This window comes from Pteropus vampyrus, unplaced genomic scaffold (assembly GCF_000151845.1).
Source record: "Pteropus vampyrus isolate Shadow unplaced genomic scaffold, Pvam_2.0 Scaffold22, whole genome shotgun sequence".
NCBI classification, from domain to species: Eukaryota; Metazoa; Chordata; class Mammalia; order Chiroptera; family Pteropodidae; genus Pteropus; species Pteropus vampyrus.
In genome coordinates, this window is record NW_011888803.1 from 9,034,350 (window position 1) to 9,051,062 (window position 16,713).

General features: G+C 32.8%; 1 protein-coding gene across 1 annotated transcript in view; it reads left to right on the plus strand.

The window, feature by feature from the left end:
* Window positions 1-1,901: 1,901 nt before the first annotated feature.
* The window catches only part of LOC105289084 (calcium-activated chloride channel regulator 1-like), a 24,602-nt gene continuing 9,790 nt past the window's right edge, over window positions 1,902-16,713 (plus strand). The window contains exons 1-10 of the mRNA XM_011355587.1: window positions 1,902-2,057; window positions 3,228-3,368; window positions 3,567-3,714; window positions 4,076-4,184; window positions 6,124-6,304; window positions 10,109-10,336; window positions 11,171-11,395; window positions 13,631-13,808; window positions 14,776-14,876; window positions 15,239-15,463. Coding sequence (XP_011353889.1) covers window positions 1,902-2,057; window positions 3,228-3,368; window positions 3,567-3,714; window positions 4,076-4,184; window positions 6,124-6,304; window positions 10,109-10,336; window positions 11,171-11,395; window positions 13,631-13,808; window positions 14,776-14,876; window positions 15,239-15,463 — 1,692 coding nt within the window. The remainder of the gene's footprint in view (window positions 2,058-3,227; window positions 3,369-3,566; window positions 3,715-4,075; window positions 4,185-6,123; window positions 6,305-10,108; window positions 10,337-11,170; window positions 11,396-13,630; window positions 13,809-14,775; window positions 14,877-15,238; window positions 15,464-16,713) is intronic.

Consider the following 16,713-nt stretch of genomic DNA (forward strand, 5'->3'; position numbering starts at 1 on the left):
TAGCATAGAGATCTGAGAAGATTATTATGGGTGAGACCACACCTAAACTGGACTGGCAGGTAGATGGTGACAAAGAGCAATCAAAGAGCTTATAGTTTCATTCCAACAGACAGTTCCTGCTCTAGTCTTTTTTTTTTTAATTAATTAATTTTTTTTTATAGTGACATTGGTTAACAAAATCCATTAAGTTTCAGCTGTACACTTTAACAATAAGGCATATATATGTTTCCACTGTGTGTTCACCTCCCATAGCTAAATTTCCGTCTGTCAACACATATTTGACCCCCTTTACACTGTCTACCTCCCCTCTCCCCCCACTCCCTACCCCTTGGTAACCACTAGTCTATAGTCCATGTCCATGAGTCTCTGCTTGTTTGTCATGTTCATTTGTTGCTTTTAGGTTTATATCCCACATATAAGTGATATCACATGATTTTCAACTTTTTCTGTCTGGCTTAGTTCACTTAGCATGATTATCTTGAGCTCCATCCATGTTGTTGCAAATGGCAGCATTTCATCTCTTCTTATGGCTGAGAAATATTCCATTGTATATATGTACCACAGCTTCTTTAGCCAATCTATCGTAGGACACTTCGGTTGCTTCCATGTCCTGGCCACTGTGAATAATGCTGCTATGAACATTGGTGTGCAAACATCTCTTCAAATATGGATTTTCAAGTCTTTGAGGTAAATACCCAGTAGAAGGATTGTTGGATCATATGGTAGATCAATTCTTAGTTTTTTGAGGATCCTCCATACTGTTTTCCACAGTGGCTGTACCAATTTGCAGTCCCACCAGCAGTGTATGAGGGTTCCTCTAATCTTTTTTAGGGTAGTCTCAGAGATCCCCTCATTCCCTACTTGAACACTGGAAGATTGTATTTAAAGTTTTACAAAAGAAACCAATGAAAATGTAGGATATATTAGGCAAAAATGTACAATGAACTTGTATTCAGAATATATAATGCTTAATAATAATATTTATTGAGGGCTTATTAAATGTCAGGAGTTTTATATAAAATGCTTACCATAGATTATCTCATTTAAACATCCATAATTATTCTAATGTCACAAAAGAGAAACAACTCTAAGAATCATGTGACTGTTAAGTGACCAAGGCAAGGGTCAGTTTTAGATTCATCTGACTCCAAAGCCAGCTCACAATGTTCTGTACAACTATTTCAAGCTAAGTAACATTGGTAGATTTTGTTCAATCCTCCACTCTCCAAAAAAGAAATTTTAATTGAAGTATATTTTTTCCAAGTTATACAAGGTTAAAACATTCAAGGCTATCTGAAACTAAAATACACAAGTAATCATCATGGAAGGTAACCAAAAAAACCATTCTCCCCTTGACCCATAATTGTCCCGAACACCATGATTATATCACTCTCATTTAAAGGAATAATATAAACCTTATAATTTACTGCCACTCCCACTCCATTTCCTTTATTTGTTTTGTTTTTTGTTTTGTTTCATAAACAGGCTTTTTTCACCTGCTCTTTCCTGTTGCTTTTCATTTCAATTCCTCGTTCTAAAGAGTGCTTTTCTCTTAAACATATCCCAGTATCGAAAGATCTCTAATTCTATTTGATGATGATGATGACGACGGGCCATAACAATGAGGATAATACTACACCAAAAATCTAAAAGAATTGCTCAGTTCAATAAGTACTTAACACCTTAGTTGTTTTAGAAAGTACGATGTCATAATCCCCGTTGTTATTTAACAACTAAAACTTTAGAATGAGTAATATTAAAAAAAAAAAAAAAACTCTCCAGATATTTAAGGAGTCATATTATGTCTATGCAAATAGTTTGGTCTAGATTCAAATTCCCAAGTTAAGCACAATATAAATACTCTCCTGATTACCAAAAGGTTTATTATAACATGTGCAAAAATGCTTGGTCTGAATGTTATTCTGTTCCTAGCATTACACCTCTTGCATAGAGTGAAAAGCTCAATGGTAAATCTGAATAACAATGGATATGATGGCATTGTCATTGCAATCAACCCCAGTGTACCAGAAGATGAAAAACTCATTCAAAACATAAAGGTAAGAAAGAAAATTTTATTACCAACTTATTTTTATTTCAGTAAGTATTTTCAACTCATGTTGCCTAGGCACATTACACACATTTGCACAGTTATAACTTTCCAAAATTGCTTTGACAGTATTTATCATTTATATAGTATGTACCTAAACTGTCGAGATTAATATGTGCTTAGTTTAAGTATAATTTGCTATATTAATAATATTCATAATTTCCCTAATAAATTATTAAAAGGCCAAACTACTAATATTTTTTCAACTCACTAAGCTAACAAAAAGACTTTTGAGTTAGTGGAGAATTATTTTCAAATTTTATCTTTATAAAGTTACTTTCACAGTGTTTAAGTAACTAACCAACACTTAAGCCCTAGAGGTTCATTATCTTACACATTTTTTCAGTTATTCATACTTGTTCAACTCTGAAAAATTCAAAACTCTTTCGTATTTGATCTTAAAGAAAATATTACATATTTCTGGAGTTGATTTACTTCACAATTTTATTTGGGTTAGTTAGAATAACAAAAAACTTTATATATAGTGCTTTAATGTATATTATCTTCTTTGATCCTCCCAATATCACTATGAGATGGTCAAGAATAGAGATTATCACCCTTATTGTATAAATCAGAGGAGCTAAGTGATTTGTAGAGTCATACGATAAATGGCAAAACTGGGACTTGAAGCCAATGAGACGTATATATTTTTTATTTCATTACTGCTTGGTAAACCTTTGCCTTTTATGAACACACTTCATATAAGATAACAAAATAAACCCAGCAAAAGGTTTTTTTCAGTCAATATGTATAAAATCTAAGAAATTTAAACTTCCATCTCAATTATAAGCACCTCTGTTTGATTAAATAAGCAAACTGCCACAGGTTCCCAGTCACCTTTATCTCTCACTGAGCACCTTTACTCCTATCTCCAAACCATAACACTGAATGCAGCTCTAAAAAGGTACAAAATCAAGTGGATTTTTGAGCATAGAAAAATTAAAACTAGAGAGATTTACAGACTAGTGAGATATGGTAAAATTCAACTTATTCGTTGGTTAGTCTTTGCCAAAATATTTGGGGAAAGGGAACTTGGATTTGCTACTTCTTGTTGGTATACACAGTTTTATATTTATTTTATTGTGAAATTGTTACCACAAGATATTTTAAATTTTGTCAGGAAATGGTAACCGAAGCTTCCGCTTACCTGTTTCATGCCACCGAACGAAGAGTGTATTTCAGGAATGTACACATTTTAATTCCAATGACCTGGAAGTCAAAATCTGACTACTTGATGCCAAAACAAGAATCATATGACCAAGTAGGGTATTTTATTTAACTAGCTCCTAAATTGCTTCTTTCTTCCTCTGCTTTTAAAAAATTGATACTCATAATACTTTAGTAAATACTAATCACTACTTTAGTAATTAAATTAGTAATGTTACTTGTCTTAATTTAGATGAAAAATTCCTTGTTTCTATTGCTCTTGAGATCTGTTTCGGTTTGTTCTGCTTTTTAGGCAGATGTCATAGTTGCTAATCCCTACCTAAAATATGGAGATGATCCCTATACACTTCAATATGGACAATGTGGAGAAAAAGGGCGATATATACATTTTACTCCAAACTTCTTGTTGACAAATAATTTGCCTATCTATGGGTCCCGAGGTAAAGACATCTACTTTATACTTCTATTTTTATTTCCACTAGAAACAAATATAACACTGTGATTAATAGTATTTTTAAAGATTTTTGAAAGATAAAAATAGGTATTAATTAATACCTTTGGAAATATATTAGTTATGTTTAACGTAATTATATTTCTTTTTCAATATTTGTTTAATAATAAAATTAGTCATTTATTAGTATGAACCCATTTCAACTTCTTTTGGTTTAATGAAAGGTATCTATTTTTAGAGTTCCTTGACTCAACTAGATTGAGGATATTGGGCAAGAAAACTTAAAATATAAGAAAACTGAATTAAATTATTGAAAATATAAATTTATAAGTGGCAATATTCTTTCATAGGCAGAGTATTTGTCCATGAGTGGGCCCATCTCCGATGGGGAATATTTGATGAGTATAATGTGGATCGGCCATTCTATATTTCCAGCAAGAACACTATTGAAGCAACAAGGTATCATTGTATTGAACAAGTCTGTTTTTAAAATTTTTCACCCAGGACTTTTAAATTTTTTATATTAGACAAACAAAGCTATGTCAGTGGTTGAATGCTCATACAGTTAATTGCAATATCCAACCTACCCCACTATATATGTGTCCAACTACTTCTGGGGATTCCACCTTGGAATCGAGATCTGAGGAACTGGGAATAATTTCAGTATTCATGGGGATTGTATTAAAATAAGTTATTGTCAGAGGAGAAAGGAAAATGCTGTAGCCTAAACCTTAAGTTATCTAAGAATTGGAGTTCAAGTTCCTATCCAATTTTTTATTCCATTTGATTCATAATTTTTTAAGGTGAATCTGCTTCATTAAAATCAATTAAACTACTAGACCTTCATGTTAAATATATTTTACTTTTCATTTAACCTTGAGCTTAAAAGTGGGGGGAAGTACTTGTCATAAGGATAAGTACATAAATTGATTCTTTTAAGAAATATAATTCTGAGTAGATTAAGACAAATCCTATTTGTGGATAGATGACATATTAAAAATATCAAGCACATTTTATTTGGCTTTATCTTTACCTAGCTGCTTAGGGTCACATACAGACTGGGCTCTCAACCCAGGATGCTCATTCCTCTCAACTCATCCCATGCAACTCCTTCCAGAACAACCTCCCTTATCCAAACAATATTGTTCATCTTTCAGGACCCAGTTTAAATGTTTTTCCTCTAAGTATCTTTCCTCTCCCTCTACTTGGAGTTAGATGTCCTTGAGAGTGTTCACAAAGCAATATACATGGGCTTCTCTCACACTAGGGAGTACCTGTCTGTGTAATTTTATTTTCCCCAACAGACTTTAAGATCTTGAGGACAGATTTTTTTTTTTAATCCTCTAGCCCTGGGCCTGGTACAAAGTAAGTTAAAGCTAAACAAAGAATGTATTAAACAACACGTTTTTAATAAATCAATGAAAAACAGGTAAGTTTCTTTATCAGTCATAAAATGAGATATATTACTAAAAATAAGTAGCTAAAATAACATTTACTTAGCTCCAATTGTGTACCATGCACTTTAAGGCAGTGTAAGTTTAACTTTCAGGCTTACTCTAGAGCTAACTTGGAAAATATGACTCACCATCTCCTTTAAACCTTGCAATACAAATAAGTTTATTAAAGTGGATTAATGTTATGAAGTTTAATATTAACACAGAATGGGAGAAAATTCTGCAGATAAACAGAAACTCTTTAGAATCTTTTACTCATACCCCAACCCCCATTCCCTGAGTGGTACTTGACAATTACCTTACCTATCATAAACACTGAATGGTTTGAATACACAAGCATTTCCATGCAGGGTTTATTTTTATTTCTTTCTTCAATCTAGCCCAGTGGTTTTCAAAATGTAAACTGCAAAATGCTCTAAACACAAAACCACAAACAGTTTTGTATGTATGGTATAAGTGCATAGATATATATATGTATACATATATATGAATACATTTAGATCACAATAGATGTGTGTGCATGTATATGCGTGTGTGTGTATTTGTAGATGTGTACCATCTACACAGAAATTTAAGAGAGTTTTAAGCATAGTGTTGACAATCCCCTCCCCACTAGGAAGCAACTCCTCTGTATCTCTTAACTCATTTAATCTTCATGACATTCCTCTGAGTTAGGAATTATAATCTTCAGCTCAACATAACAAAGATAATTGATCTATTGATCACATAGATCGATTGAGCAATGCATGATAATAAACATGAACTGACATCATTTTCTTATTGAAATTGATGGTAAATAGGGGTAGGACATTGAGTCTACTGTCAAAATGTTTGGTACATGATCTCTAGCAATTATCATTGAGGGAAAGATTTTAGGATGTTAGTCTTCATTCATGATTTGTCTGGTATTCATATATAAATGTAAGCTAATTCTTTTATCACAGATGTTCAACTAATATTACTGGAATTAACGTGGTTTTCAAGAAATGCCAGGGAGGCAGTTGTATAACAAAGCCATGCAGACGTGACTCACAGACAGGGCTGTATGAAGTGAAATGTACTTTCATCCCAGAAAAATCCCAGACTACAAAGGAATCCATAATGTTTATGCAAAGTCTTGATTCTGTAAGTACCTTCTTTTTCTGGTCTCACAAAGGAACTCTTTGGGAAAAAAAGACTAAGGAAGCTGGATTTTCTAATATGAAATTATTTATATCAATTGAAGTGTGGGAAATTACTCAGACAATTAATGACAGCCACTTTCTCCAGCATGTGTTAGGGTATGTCTGGAAATTATTTCACCCCACTTGTTAAACTGTTTCTCATCTTCAGATGAAGAACTGTACCCACCCTTCTCATTGGTGTCACATAATTTCTTGTAACATCATTTGACTTCCCTCGTTTGACTTCTATAGACTTGTATCTAGAATTATGACCTTAATTTTCTCTCTTCTATGTGGTAGTCACACTGCTTTTCTAAAGTAATTCACTCTGTAGCTTTGGAAAGTATTAATTTTCTAGATTGTCCATTATCTTCATATTAAAGCATATAAAGCCATTACAAATGATACTGTGAAAACATACATAGTTTTGTCTCTATAGAACTGATTTGAGGAGAAAAGTTCACAATCACCTATATGACCAATTAAAAAATAAAAACACAATAATTCAAGTTCCAAAGCTAACATTTGACCTGACATACCTAGTTTAAGTGTATAAAACTCAATAGATAAGCTTTGGAGTCAGATAGATTTGATATTAAAACCCTGTCTGTTATTTTCAAGCTGTGTCACTATGTGCAAACTAAATCTGAGATTTAGTTGGTCCATCTTTTAAATGGGAATTATAATATTTGCTTCACAGTACTACTGTTGTTAGGTTTACAAGAGCTAATATAAGTAAACTATGATCACAGTGCTTAGCACAAAATGAATATAAAATAAACTTTAAATTGTTAATTTTTTAAAAATTATAAAATATTTGGATAATAGTCAATTATCTCTTTCCCTGGATAAGTCCAATCTTAATACAAACATTATTGTTACCTAATGAAAGTTTCTAAACATGTAAAAAATATGTTTAAATATGAAACAGATGAAAGTGGTCAAAAAAAATCGAAGTAAAGTATATTACCTCTAGGTAGTAAAACTAACCTATTTAAAGGAAGCAAATTTTCATATACCAAACCACTAGCAACAAATACTTCCATAGGAGATTTTTAAATGCCTATTGTTTCTAATATAATTTAAAATCATTTTGAAGCCTAGGGCATTAAAGATGAAGGACTTGAGTGAAAATATAGACTTGATATTTTCTTTAAAATTCTTAAATGAATCCAATTACATGTTAAAATCGAAATTGTTTTCCAGCCTAATAAAGCTCCCTCCTGGAAATATTTGAAACATGAGTCAAGAAAGTTTGCTTTAACCTGATGAATCTAGATCAGAAAAGACTAGCCAAAGAATTCAGCATCCAAATCAGATCACATGACACACGAAAATAATCAGAATATGTACTTTCTGTACCAAACTATAAATCCCCAAAGCATTTGACTATTAGGAGATAACTTATTCTGCCTACCTGGGAGATAAATAATAATGAAGAAGATAATGTAGCTGAAATAGAGAGGGCAACTAATTATATAAGACATGGCTCAGGGATAAACACTTTACTTTAACCATATAGCTTGTCCAGAATAATGCTAGCTTCTAATTATCATAACATGGATTGAATAGATTGCATAGCATCTATACCCAGGGTATAAGATCAGACCTCAGGGAGATATGATCTGAAATATTAAATGTTCAATTCATGATTTCCTTCCCCTAAACTTCATTATCTACTCTTCATGCCCAGCACTGTGTTAGAAGCTGAAAACAGAGAAATAATTAAAGATAACTGTTCTTGAAGAACTCAGTTTAGTGAGAAAGGAAGAGATACAAGAAAAATATATGTGAATACAAAATAGGAAGAGATATAAACCAAGTGCTATGAGAGTACTGTAAACATCTCCAACTGGAAGTCAGAAAATGGCTTCTAAAGAGATGAGTTTTGAACTGGGATTTGAAAAAAAAAATGAGTATGAATTTCCCAAAGTAGGAAGGGAAGAGTATTCTAAGCTAAGCAAAGCGGCAGGTTTTTGAAAGAAAACAATGAAAAAATAGAGGAATGCTGTTGTGGCACGATCAATTCTAAGACTCACGGAGCCAATTGAGATGAATTATGAGCCTTCATTAGCCGCCCGGCAACTGACTCTACCACGCAGGGTTAGAGGAGATCAGCCCTGAGCTCCCAAAAGAGGCAGCTCATAAAGCCTAGAACCACACTCTGGTTTAACATCAAACAAGCAAACAGAAGCAGAAGTTGACTGTTAGAATATTTTTGCCCAGAACCACACCCTTAACAATGCCATCCATGCATTACTATACAAGTTGAGCACTGCCCAAAATATTTGCTTCATGGTCACCAGAGAGTTCAGTATTTATTAGGACAATTTTCAAGTAGATAGCAGTAAAAAAAACTTAAAAAACTAATACATTTTTCTAATTTGTACAAACTTTCCTTCCCCTATCCCATTTGGGTTAGCAGAGACACTTATGAAAGTTTCTAGCATACTCTGAGGACAGGAAAAAGTTGTGTCGTACAAGCAAAGGATATATGGTGAGCAACAAGCAAGAAACAAGATTGAAACAGGAAACTGAGACCCATAAAGCTAAGGGGTTTGAGTTTTATCTTATCAGCTTAAGACTGGAAATGTAATTAGCTTAAATCTTTCAGGAAGATAATTCTACTGATTTTGAAAGACAAAATAGAGTGAGATAATAGTGGAAGAAGGTAGACCAGATGAAGGGCCCATGGCAATAGGCAGAGAGGAGACCTCAAGTCCCTGTATAAGGGCAGTGGCAATGGCAGAGAAAAGAGGGACTAGACTTGACAGATATTTGATATCAGAAAGACTTGATTATGAATCACTGTTTTGGTTTAAAATTGTATTTTTCTCCCGTCCAGTATAACCCCTTCTGGGAAATGTAATTCAGAACCATATCAGAAGAAAAATTCTTAAAACTTAAATAAAAGATTCAAATTTAATAATACAGTTCTAACTCAGCTTACATCTAAAGACTCTATTGAGAAGGCATTTTAAAAAATGAAATGACACTTATAGAAGTATTTCTTATAAGCCGAACCTTACTGCAAGATAAATTCCTTTCCAAATGCTGCACTAGTTTATAGAAGCATTTTTCCAAGTTACTAAATTTTTAAAACTTGTCAGATTTTCAGAGATTCTATGATAATGAAATGTCGTCTGGCAAAATTACTGGATAAAATGAACCATTTGCAACTGAAAGAGAAGCAATCACATTTCTTCATTTTACCCTATATCTTCATTACGTTTTCAGGAGTATTATTTTATTGATGTCAGAGTTCACCAGAACCAATAACAATCCTGGTTGTTAGAATATCTGTTCTCAAGTTTTTCAATCAACTATAAAGAGATAGAAAATACTTAGGCAACTAAAGAAGGCCACTTTTTTATCCCACTTTAGGAGACAGCTAGAAATTACTGAAAATTCTGTCCCTCTTCCCATTAAACTTAATTCAAGGCTTGAGTCCCCCAAGAGTTTAGAAGGGAAAGTAAAAAATTAACATAGGCGGTTGTGCCAGACACAACTACCGCACATTGCCATTATCGACCTGTATCAGAAAGAATCACTAAAAAACTTTCCAATGTATAGTCACAGTTTTAACTTGCTTCTTCTCCAGTCAAGTGTGCAAAATGGATGTCAGAATGTTAGATTATGGAATAATTCTTAATTGTCAAGAGATAAAAATCTGTGGAGTATGTATTATGTCAGCCAACTGCATAGTTGGAAAGGAAGATAATGCCTCACCAGTTATCATATCATCTTCTGACTGATTTTTTCCCAGGTGTCTGAATTTTGTACAGCAGAAACACACAATACAGAAGCTCCAAACCTACAAAACAAAATGTGCAATCACAGAAGCACATGGGATGTAATCATGAAGTCCGATGATTTTCAGAATGCACATCCCATGACAGAAGTAAATCCACCACCTCATCCTACATTTTCATTGCTCAAGTCCAAACAGCGAGTAGTCTGCTTGGTACTTGATAAATCTGGAAGCATGGATTCAGTAAGACATTTACTTGTTAGCTCTCTTAAATTAAGTATTTAAGCTAATAAAAATATAATTAATCTTTGATTTAGTTCTATTAAGCTAACTGAAATATATTTATTATTCTAATAAATTTCAGTACAGTAATTTTATATGGACAGGTACTAAAAGATAATATATTAAAATAAAAATAATTGTTATATTAAAGTTATTGGATTACAGATGATGTTTTTTAATGTTTAGTTCTAACATATAATGAGAAATAATATAATTGAAAAAGAAAATATGAAAATCATCCATAACTCCACCATTGAGCATATGTCATTCTAGTCTTTTCTGTTCCTGTATTTGTTTTTACTTCTCAAAAATGTGATTATATTTTATATGTTCTATAATATGATATTTTACTTGCTATACCTTTAATGCACCCCATGGAAAAAAAAATTATTCCATGACACAATTTTTAATGGTTGTATAATATATACTTACTATAATTTAGTCAAATAACCCATTATTGGATGTTTCGGAGATTTTCAACTTATTATTAAAAACTATATTTCAATGAACATTTTGGTATGCATTTTTAAAATATTTCCTTAGCAAGAAATATTTCCTGATTATAAAACTGTTAACTAAAAAGGTATAGACTTTTAAAGCTTTTCCAAGTAGAACATGACTGATTTTAAAATGTTTCTTTAATAGCATTCCTTTTTAATAAAATGAAAGAGTTAAATTCTAAAATACTGTAATCCTTTATTATCATGATCTCTGGCCCGTAAACAACTTTGCCTTTCACTAACCTGTCAAGATTTGAAGAGACTCAAGAATTGTTCAGACATGTTTTTCTTACAGGAAGATCGTCTATTTCGAATGAATCAAGCAGCAGAACTATACTTGATTCAAATTATTGAAAAAGGATCCTTAGTTGGGATGGTCACATTTGACAGTTCTGCTATAATCCAAAATTATCTTACAAAAATAACTGATGAGAATACTTACCAAATTATCACTGCAAATCTGCCTCAAGTAGCTAATGGTGGAACTTCAATCTGCAGTGGACTCAAACTAGGATTCCAGGTAAAATAAAAAATTATTTTCTGAATATCATTTGCCATTCACTATTGCTTTTAATTTTGTCCAATCATCTTTAAACAAGGGTCATGAGCTCATAGGTCTTTGATTTAAATACTTTTAAAAAAAGACTCTGCTAATGTGTTATTTACAGCTGGAGCCTCTCTGAGTTGCATTGGGGAGTGGTCAAGTAAGAGAAGAAAAATTCAATGTGTACATAATCATCATGATTTTGTTGAGGAGCTCCCCATATCTTTATCATTGATGGGATTGTGGGAGAAGAAAATTAGTGATACGTCTATATTATGAATAAAGAAAAGCCTAAAAATAAACCCTGCATGGAAATGCTTGTGTATTCAAACCATTCGGTGTTCATGATAGGTAAGGTAATTGTTAAGTACCACTCAGGGAATGGGTGTCAAATTAAACTGACACTTAACTATCACAAAAATCAAGATAGCCCCTCAAGCAGTATAGTACCAAATGCAAGAGACATAGGTGGAAGTTTAATAAAATAAAAATTGTGAAATCAAAAATTGCAAGCAAGTTTGTAGCACTAAACTGCCTCTGGTACTCACCTGAATTGCTTCCAAACTAAAGATAGCCTATTTTAAGCCTATTTATTGTCATTCTTTAAGTCACAAAAGCAGAAAACTGTTTTCCTTCACTGCTCCTTTCATTGCCTCAGCTAAAATGTGGAGATTGTTACTCTTACCCAGACCACTAATTAATACCATCTCTTAGCTTTCTTCATGATGTCTATTTGTTGTAAAACATATTGGTTTAAGAAGGCACACGGTCTCTGAAGTCAGACAAACCTGGGATTCTGGTTTATTATTTATTTGTTAAATAACCTTGGGTAAGTTACTCAACTCAGAAAGTCTGAATCCTTAACCAAGGAAGTGTGGAAGGCAATAGTACCTATCTCATTTAATTGTGAGAATTATGTAAGATAAGTAAGAGCTCAAGAAAGAATTGCTATTATTTTAATAATCATACTTTTTATTACATATATATGCCTATTCACTTCTAAAATATGACAGTACTATATTTTGGGAATGTGTCATAATGTTTACACATATTGGTTCATACGTTTTTCTTAATATATTTTGACATATATCTTATATCTTGACCACTGTCTATTGCTGAATAGATTCTCTCACATCACATTCAAAGCTATAAATATCACTTAATTACTTATGTAATGAAACCTTGTCAATATATAAGCATTTTAATTACACAATCATAACAGTAATAACTAAAATTTATTAAGCATATGCTACATTATTGCCTATATTACATTCTTTACATGCATGGATCTTACTTTATCTTTACCATTACTTTTTTAGTCAGGTTTTATTTTGCCTATTTTGCACATAAGAAACTGAGCTTCAGGGTAATTACATATATTTCCTAAGATCATATAGTTAGTTAGTAACTGGCAAATGTAGGATTCAAAACCTTGTATTTCTTACTGCAAAGTCCAAAAAATTAATCACTATACTAAGCTATTTATAGAACTCTATTATGTATGAGAGAGAGAGAGAGAGAGAGAGAGAGAGAGAGAGAGAGAGAGAGAGAGAGAGAGACTGAACACTAGCTATTCTATTCAGCAAATGGCAGAGTTGGAATTAACTCTCAATTTGTCTAACTAAGGATCTTAGCCAATACTTTTGGTAGAAGTCAGAAAAAGACCCCAAAATGTAATACTTCAAAAATTTATGAACTTCTTTCTTCATGGTAGGTCAATGTTTTTTCCAGGAAATCATGAGATTCTACAACTAAAATGTGTAAAAGGCATATGCCACATCACTTAACCTTGCATACATGCCTTTAGTCATGACTTTGCAAATGCTGTCTAGTCTGCAGCCTTCCAAAATTGCTTGGGTCATATACCTCCACCCCAAGTATCTCCTGCAATAATAACATAATAATCACTGAGTACTTACTATGTGCTAGTCATTTTTCTAAGTGGATTATTCTTCCTCTCTTAGGTAGTTAGAGTATATTTGAAAGGATTAGACCCGTTAACACCCTATCTTTGAACACCAGAAGACCATTATACACTACAATCAATTCCACATCAACTCAGCCTGCAATGGCAATGCAAAAAGTTTCCTTTTGCCTATTCTGATGCACAAGGCTACAGACTCCTCTAAGACTAGAGAACAGGTTTATTCTAAGTTTAAATTTATTTAGATATGATATTCTATAATTAATAATCTGGTTTTTCATTACCAGGCAATTATCCAAAGTAACCAGAGCACTTCTGGTTCTGAAATCATATTACTAACAGATGGGGAAGATGATAAAATAAGCTCTTGCTTTGCGGAGGTGAAACAAAGTGAGGTGATCATCCACACCATCGCTCTGGGGCCTTCTGCTGCTAAAGAACTGGAGACCCTGTCAAATATGACAGGTAAACCTTTGAAATACACTTTGAATAAAGAAACACATTTGCAGTCCCTCCTATTCCAGGGGCTCTTTCCTTTAAACCACAAAACTGCTCAAAAATTTCCTATCCTAAAAATTAACCTTTTTCCTTTCCTTGTCCTTGTTCTTCAAATTAATATCTTCCCCGCAACCCTCTCTATTTCTCTCCATTTTTACCTATACTCGCTTCTTTTAATACTAGTCAACATTTACTGTCTTCATTCATTTATTGCCACTTTCTTTCTACCAATATCACCAATTTGAAACTAGTTTCCAAATGGTTTCTAATGACTCATGCAACCACAATTCCAAATATTCCCTCAGTATCTGTCCTGCTTAATCCTACAGTAGAGATTTAGACAGCCGTATTTCATAGAGGAAGAAATGGAAACTCAGAGAGTACAAACAACTTCCCATAGCTATTGAGTTCTGATTACTAATTCTTGCCCTCTGCAATCCATTCTTTTCCAACTCCTCACACCTAAGTAATCTCTCATTTTGTTAATTCCTATATTATTTATTTTCTGCACTTAAGTATTACTTTATTCTAACCTGTCATTCTCTAATTGTTTTGGTATATCTTAGACACAACTAGAAAATAAGCAGCTGATTCAAAATATTGTCTTAAATTTCACTTTTACAATATTATTTTGTGGTTAGATCAGCTTTACTAATGTGGCAGGCACTTACCTCTAATGACTGATATTAAAATATTTGACCAGTTCCTTAAGTTTTCTTCATTCTAACTTATTTTGAACAAGGTTTTAGGTATTATAGGATTACATCTGGGACACTCATATACTAAAGTTTCCTAAGGTTCCAGAAAATTAATCTTTTGTAATTTCAAAATGAAATTTAAAATGTATTTTAAAGTATATTAATAAGAACACAGTAAAAATATGATTTTCCTATTTAAAATTAGTATTACAAAAGTAAATAAAATTCCATTTTAGGAGGACATCGTTTTTTTGCCAATAAAGACATAAATGGTCTTACTGATGCTTTCAGTAGAATTTCATCTAGAAGTGGCAGCATCACTCAGCAGGCTATTCAGGTTGGTATCTCAGAAAAATTTCTTGCCTTTTCGCATTTGTAATAAATTTCTGTTATTCTAAATAGTAACTTCTCCCTCTAATAAATAACTATTTTACCTGAAAATATTTCACATGTGCAGAAGAAAATCATCCTTACTGCATTTGCTTTCTTGAGACACTTACAGCCACCTTTTCTTTTGATTCTTCTATTCTGTATAATATAAAATGCTTTTTATTTGCAAAATTTTTCAAAATAATTCTTAGTTATTTTAATTGAAATCTTAAAAATAAATTTAGAATTATCTGAACTTACCAAACTTTGAAATTTTATTAACTATAACAAATCAGTTTTATGTCTTTGTCATTTTTATTTATATAACAGTTGGAAAGTAAAGCCTTGAGCATTACAGGAAGGAAATGGGTAAATGGTACAGTGCCTGTGGATAGTACAATTGGAAATGACACTTTCTTTGTCGTCACTTGGACCATACAAAAGCCAGAAATTCTTCTCAAAGATCCAAAAGGAAAGAAATATAAAACCTCAGATTTCAAGGAAGATAAACTAAATATTCGGTCTGCCCGTCTTCGAATACCAGGTATTGCAGAGGTAAGAATATTCTTTTATTTTCTCCAAGCTTCATCAATCAATTTTGAGAAAAAAATGCAGATAACACCTTATACACTGTCAATACTAAAAAAATGATAGATCATATGTCATAAAAACAGGAAGCCAAAGCAACCAAGGATAAATTATAACAGGAGGGCACACAACCCATAAGAAGGACACACCTATAGCACCTGGCTCAGGTGACTAGGGATGACTGTGCCACTGGGCTCCACAGGAAACTTACTACATAAGGCCACTCTCCTAAGACTGGGAGAAATAGCAGCCGTTCCTCATACAGAGAAAAGGAGGCAACTGAAATGGGAAGACAAAGAAACATGTCCCAAATAAAAGAACAGAACAAAGCTCCAGAAAAAGAACTAAACAAAATGGAGACAAGCAATTTACCAGATGCAGAGTTCAAAACAAGATGTTCAGTGAACTTAAAAGTAGATGAACTCAGTGAGAACTTTAACAAAGATAGAAAACATAGAAATGGAGACAGAAAACATAAAAAATCATAAAAAAGAACCAGTCTGAAATGAAGAATATGACAACTGAAATAGAGAATACAATCAAGAGAATAAACAGTAGATTAGATGAAGCAGAGGATCTAATCAGCAATTTAAAAGGCAAGGTAGCAGAAAACACCCAATCAGAACAGCAACAAGTAAAAAGAATCCAAAAAAATGAGGATAGTTTAAGGGACCTCTGGGGCAACATCAAGAGTATCAACAGCTACATCACAGGAGTACCAGAAGGAGAAGAGAGAAAAAGAAATTGAAAACCTATTTAAAGAAATAATGATGGAAAATTTCCCTAACCTGGTAAAGAAAATAAACACACAAGCTCAGGAAGCACAGAGAGCCCCAAACAAGATGAACTCAAACAGGCCTACACCAAGACACATCATAATTAAACTGCTAAAGATTAAAGACAAAGAGAGAATCTTAAAAGCAGCATGAGAAAAGCATCTAGTTACCTACAAGGGAGCTCCCATATGATTGTCAGTTGATTACTCAACAGAAAGTTTGCAAGCGAGAAGAAACTGACATGAAATGTTCAAAATGATGAAAAGCAAGGACCTACAACCAAGATAATTCTACCCAGCAAAGCTATCATTAGAGTGGAAGGACAGATAAAGAGCATCCCAGATAAGAAAAAGCTAAAGGAGTTCATCACCACCAAATCTGTAGAAGGACTTCTTCAAGAAGAAGACAATTAAAAATACGAATAATAAAATAGCAATAACT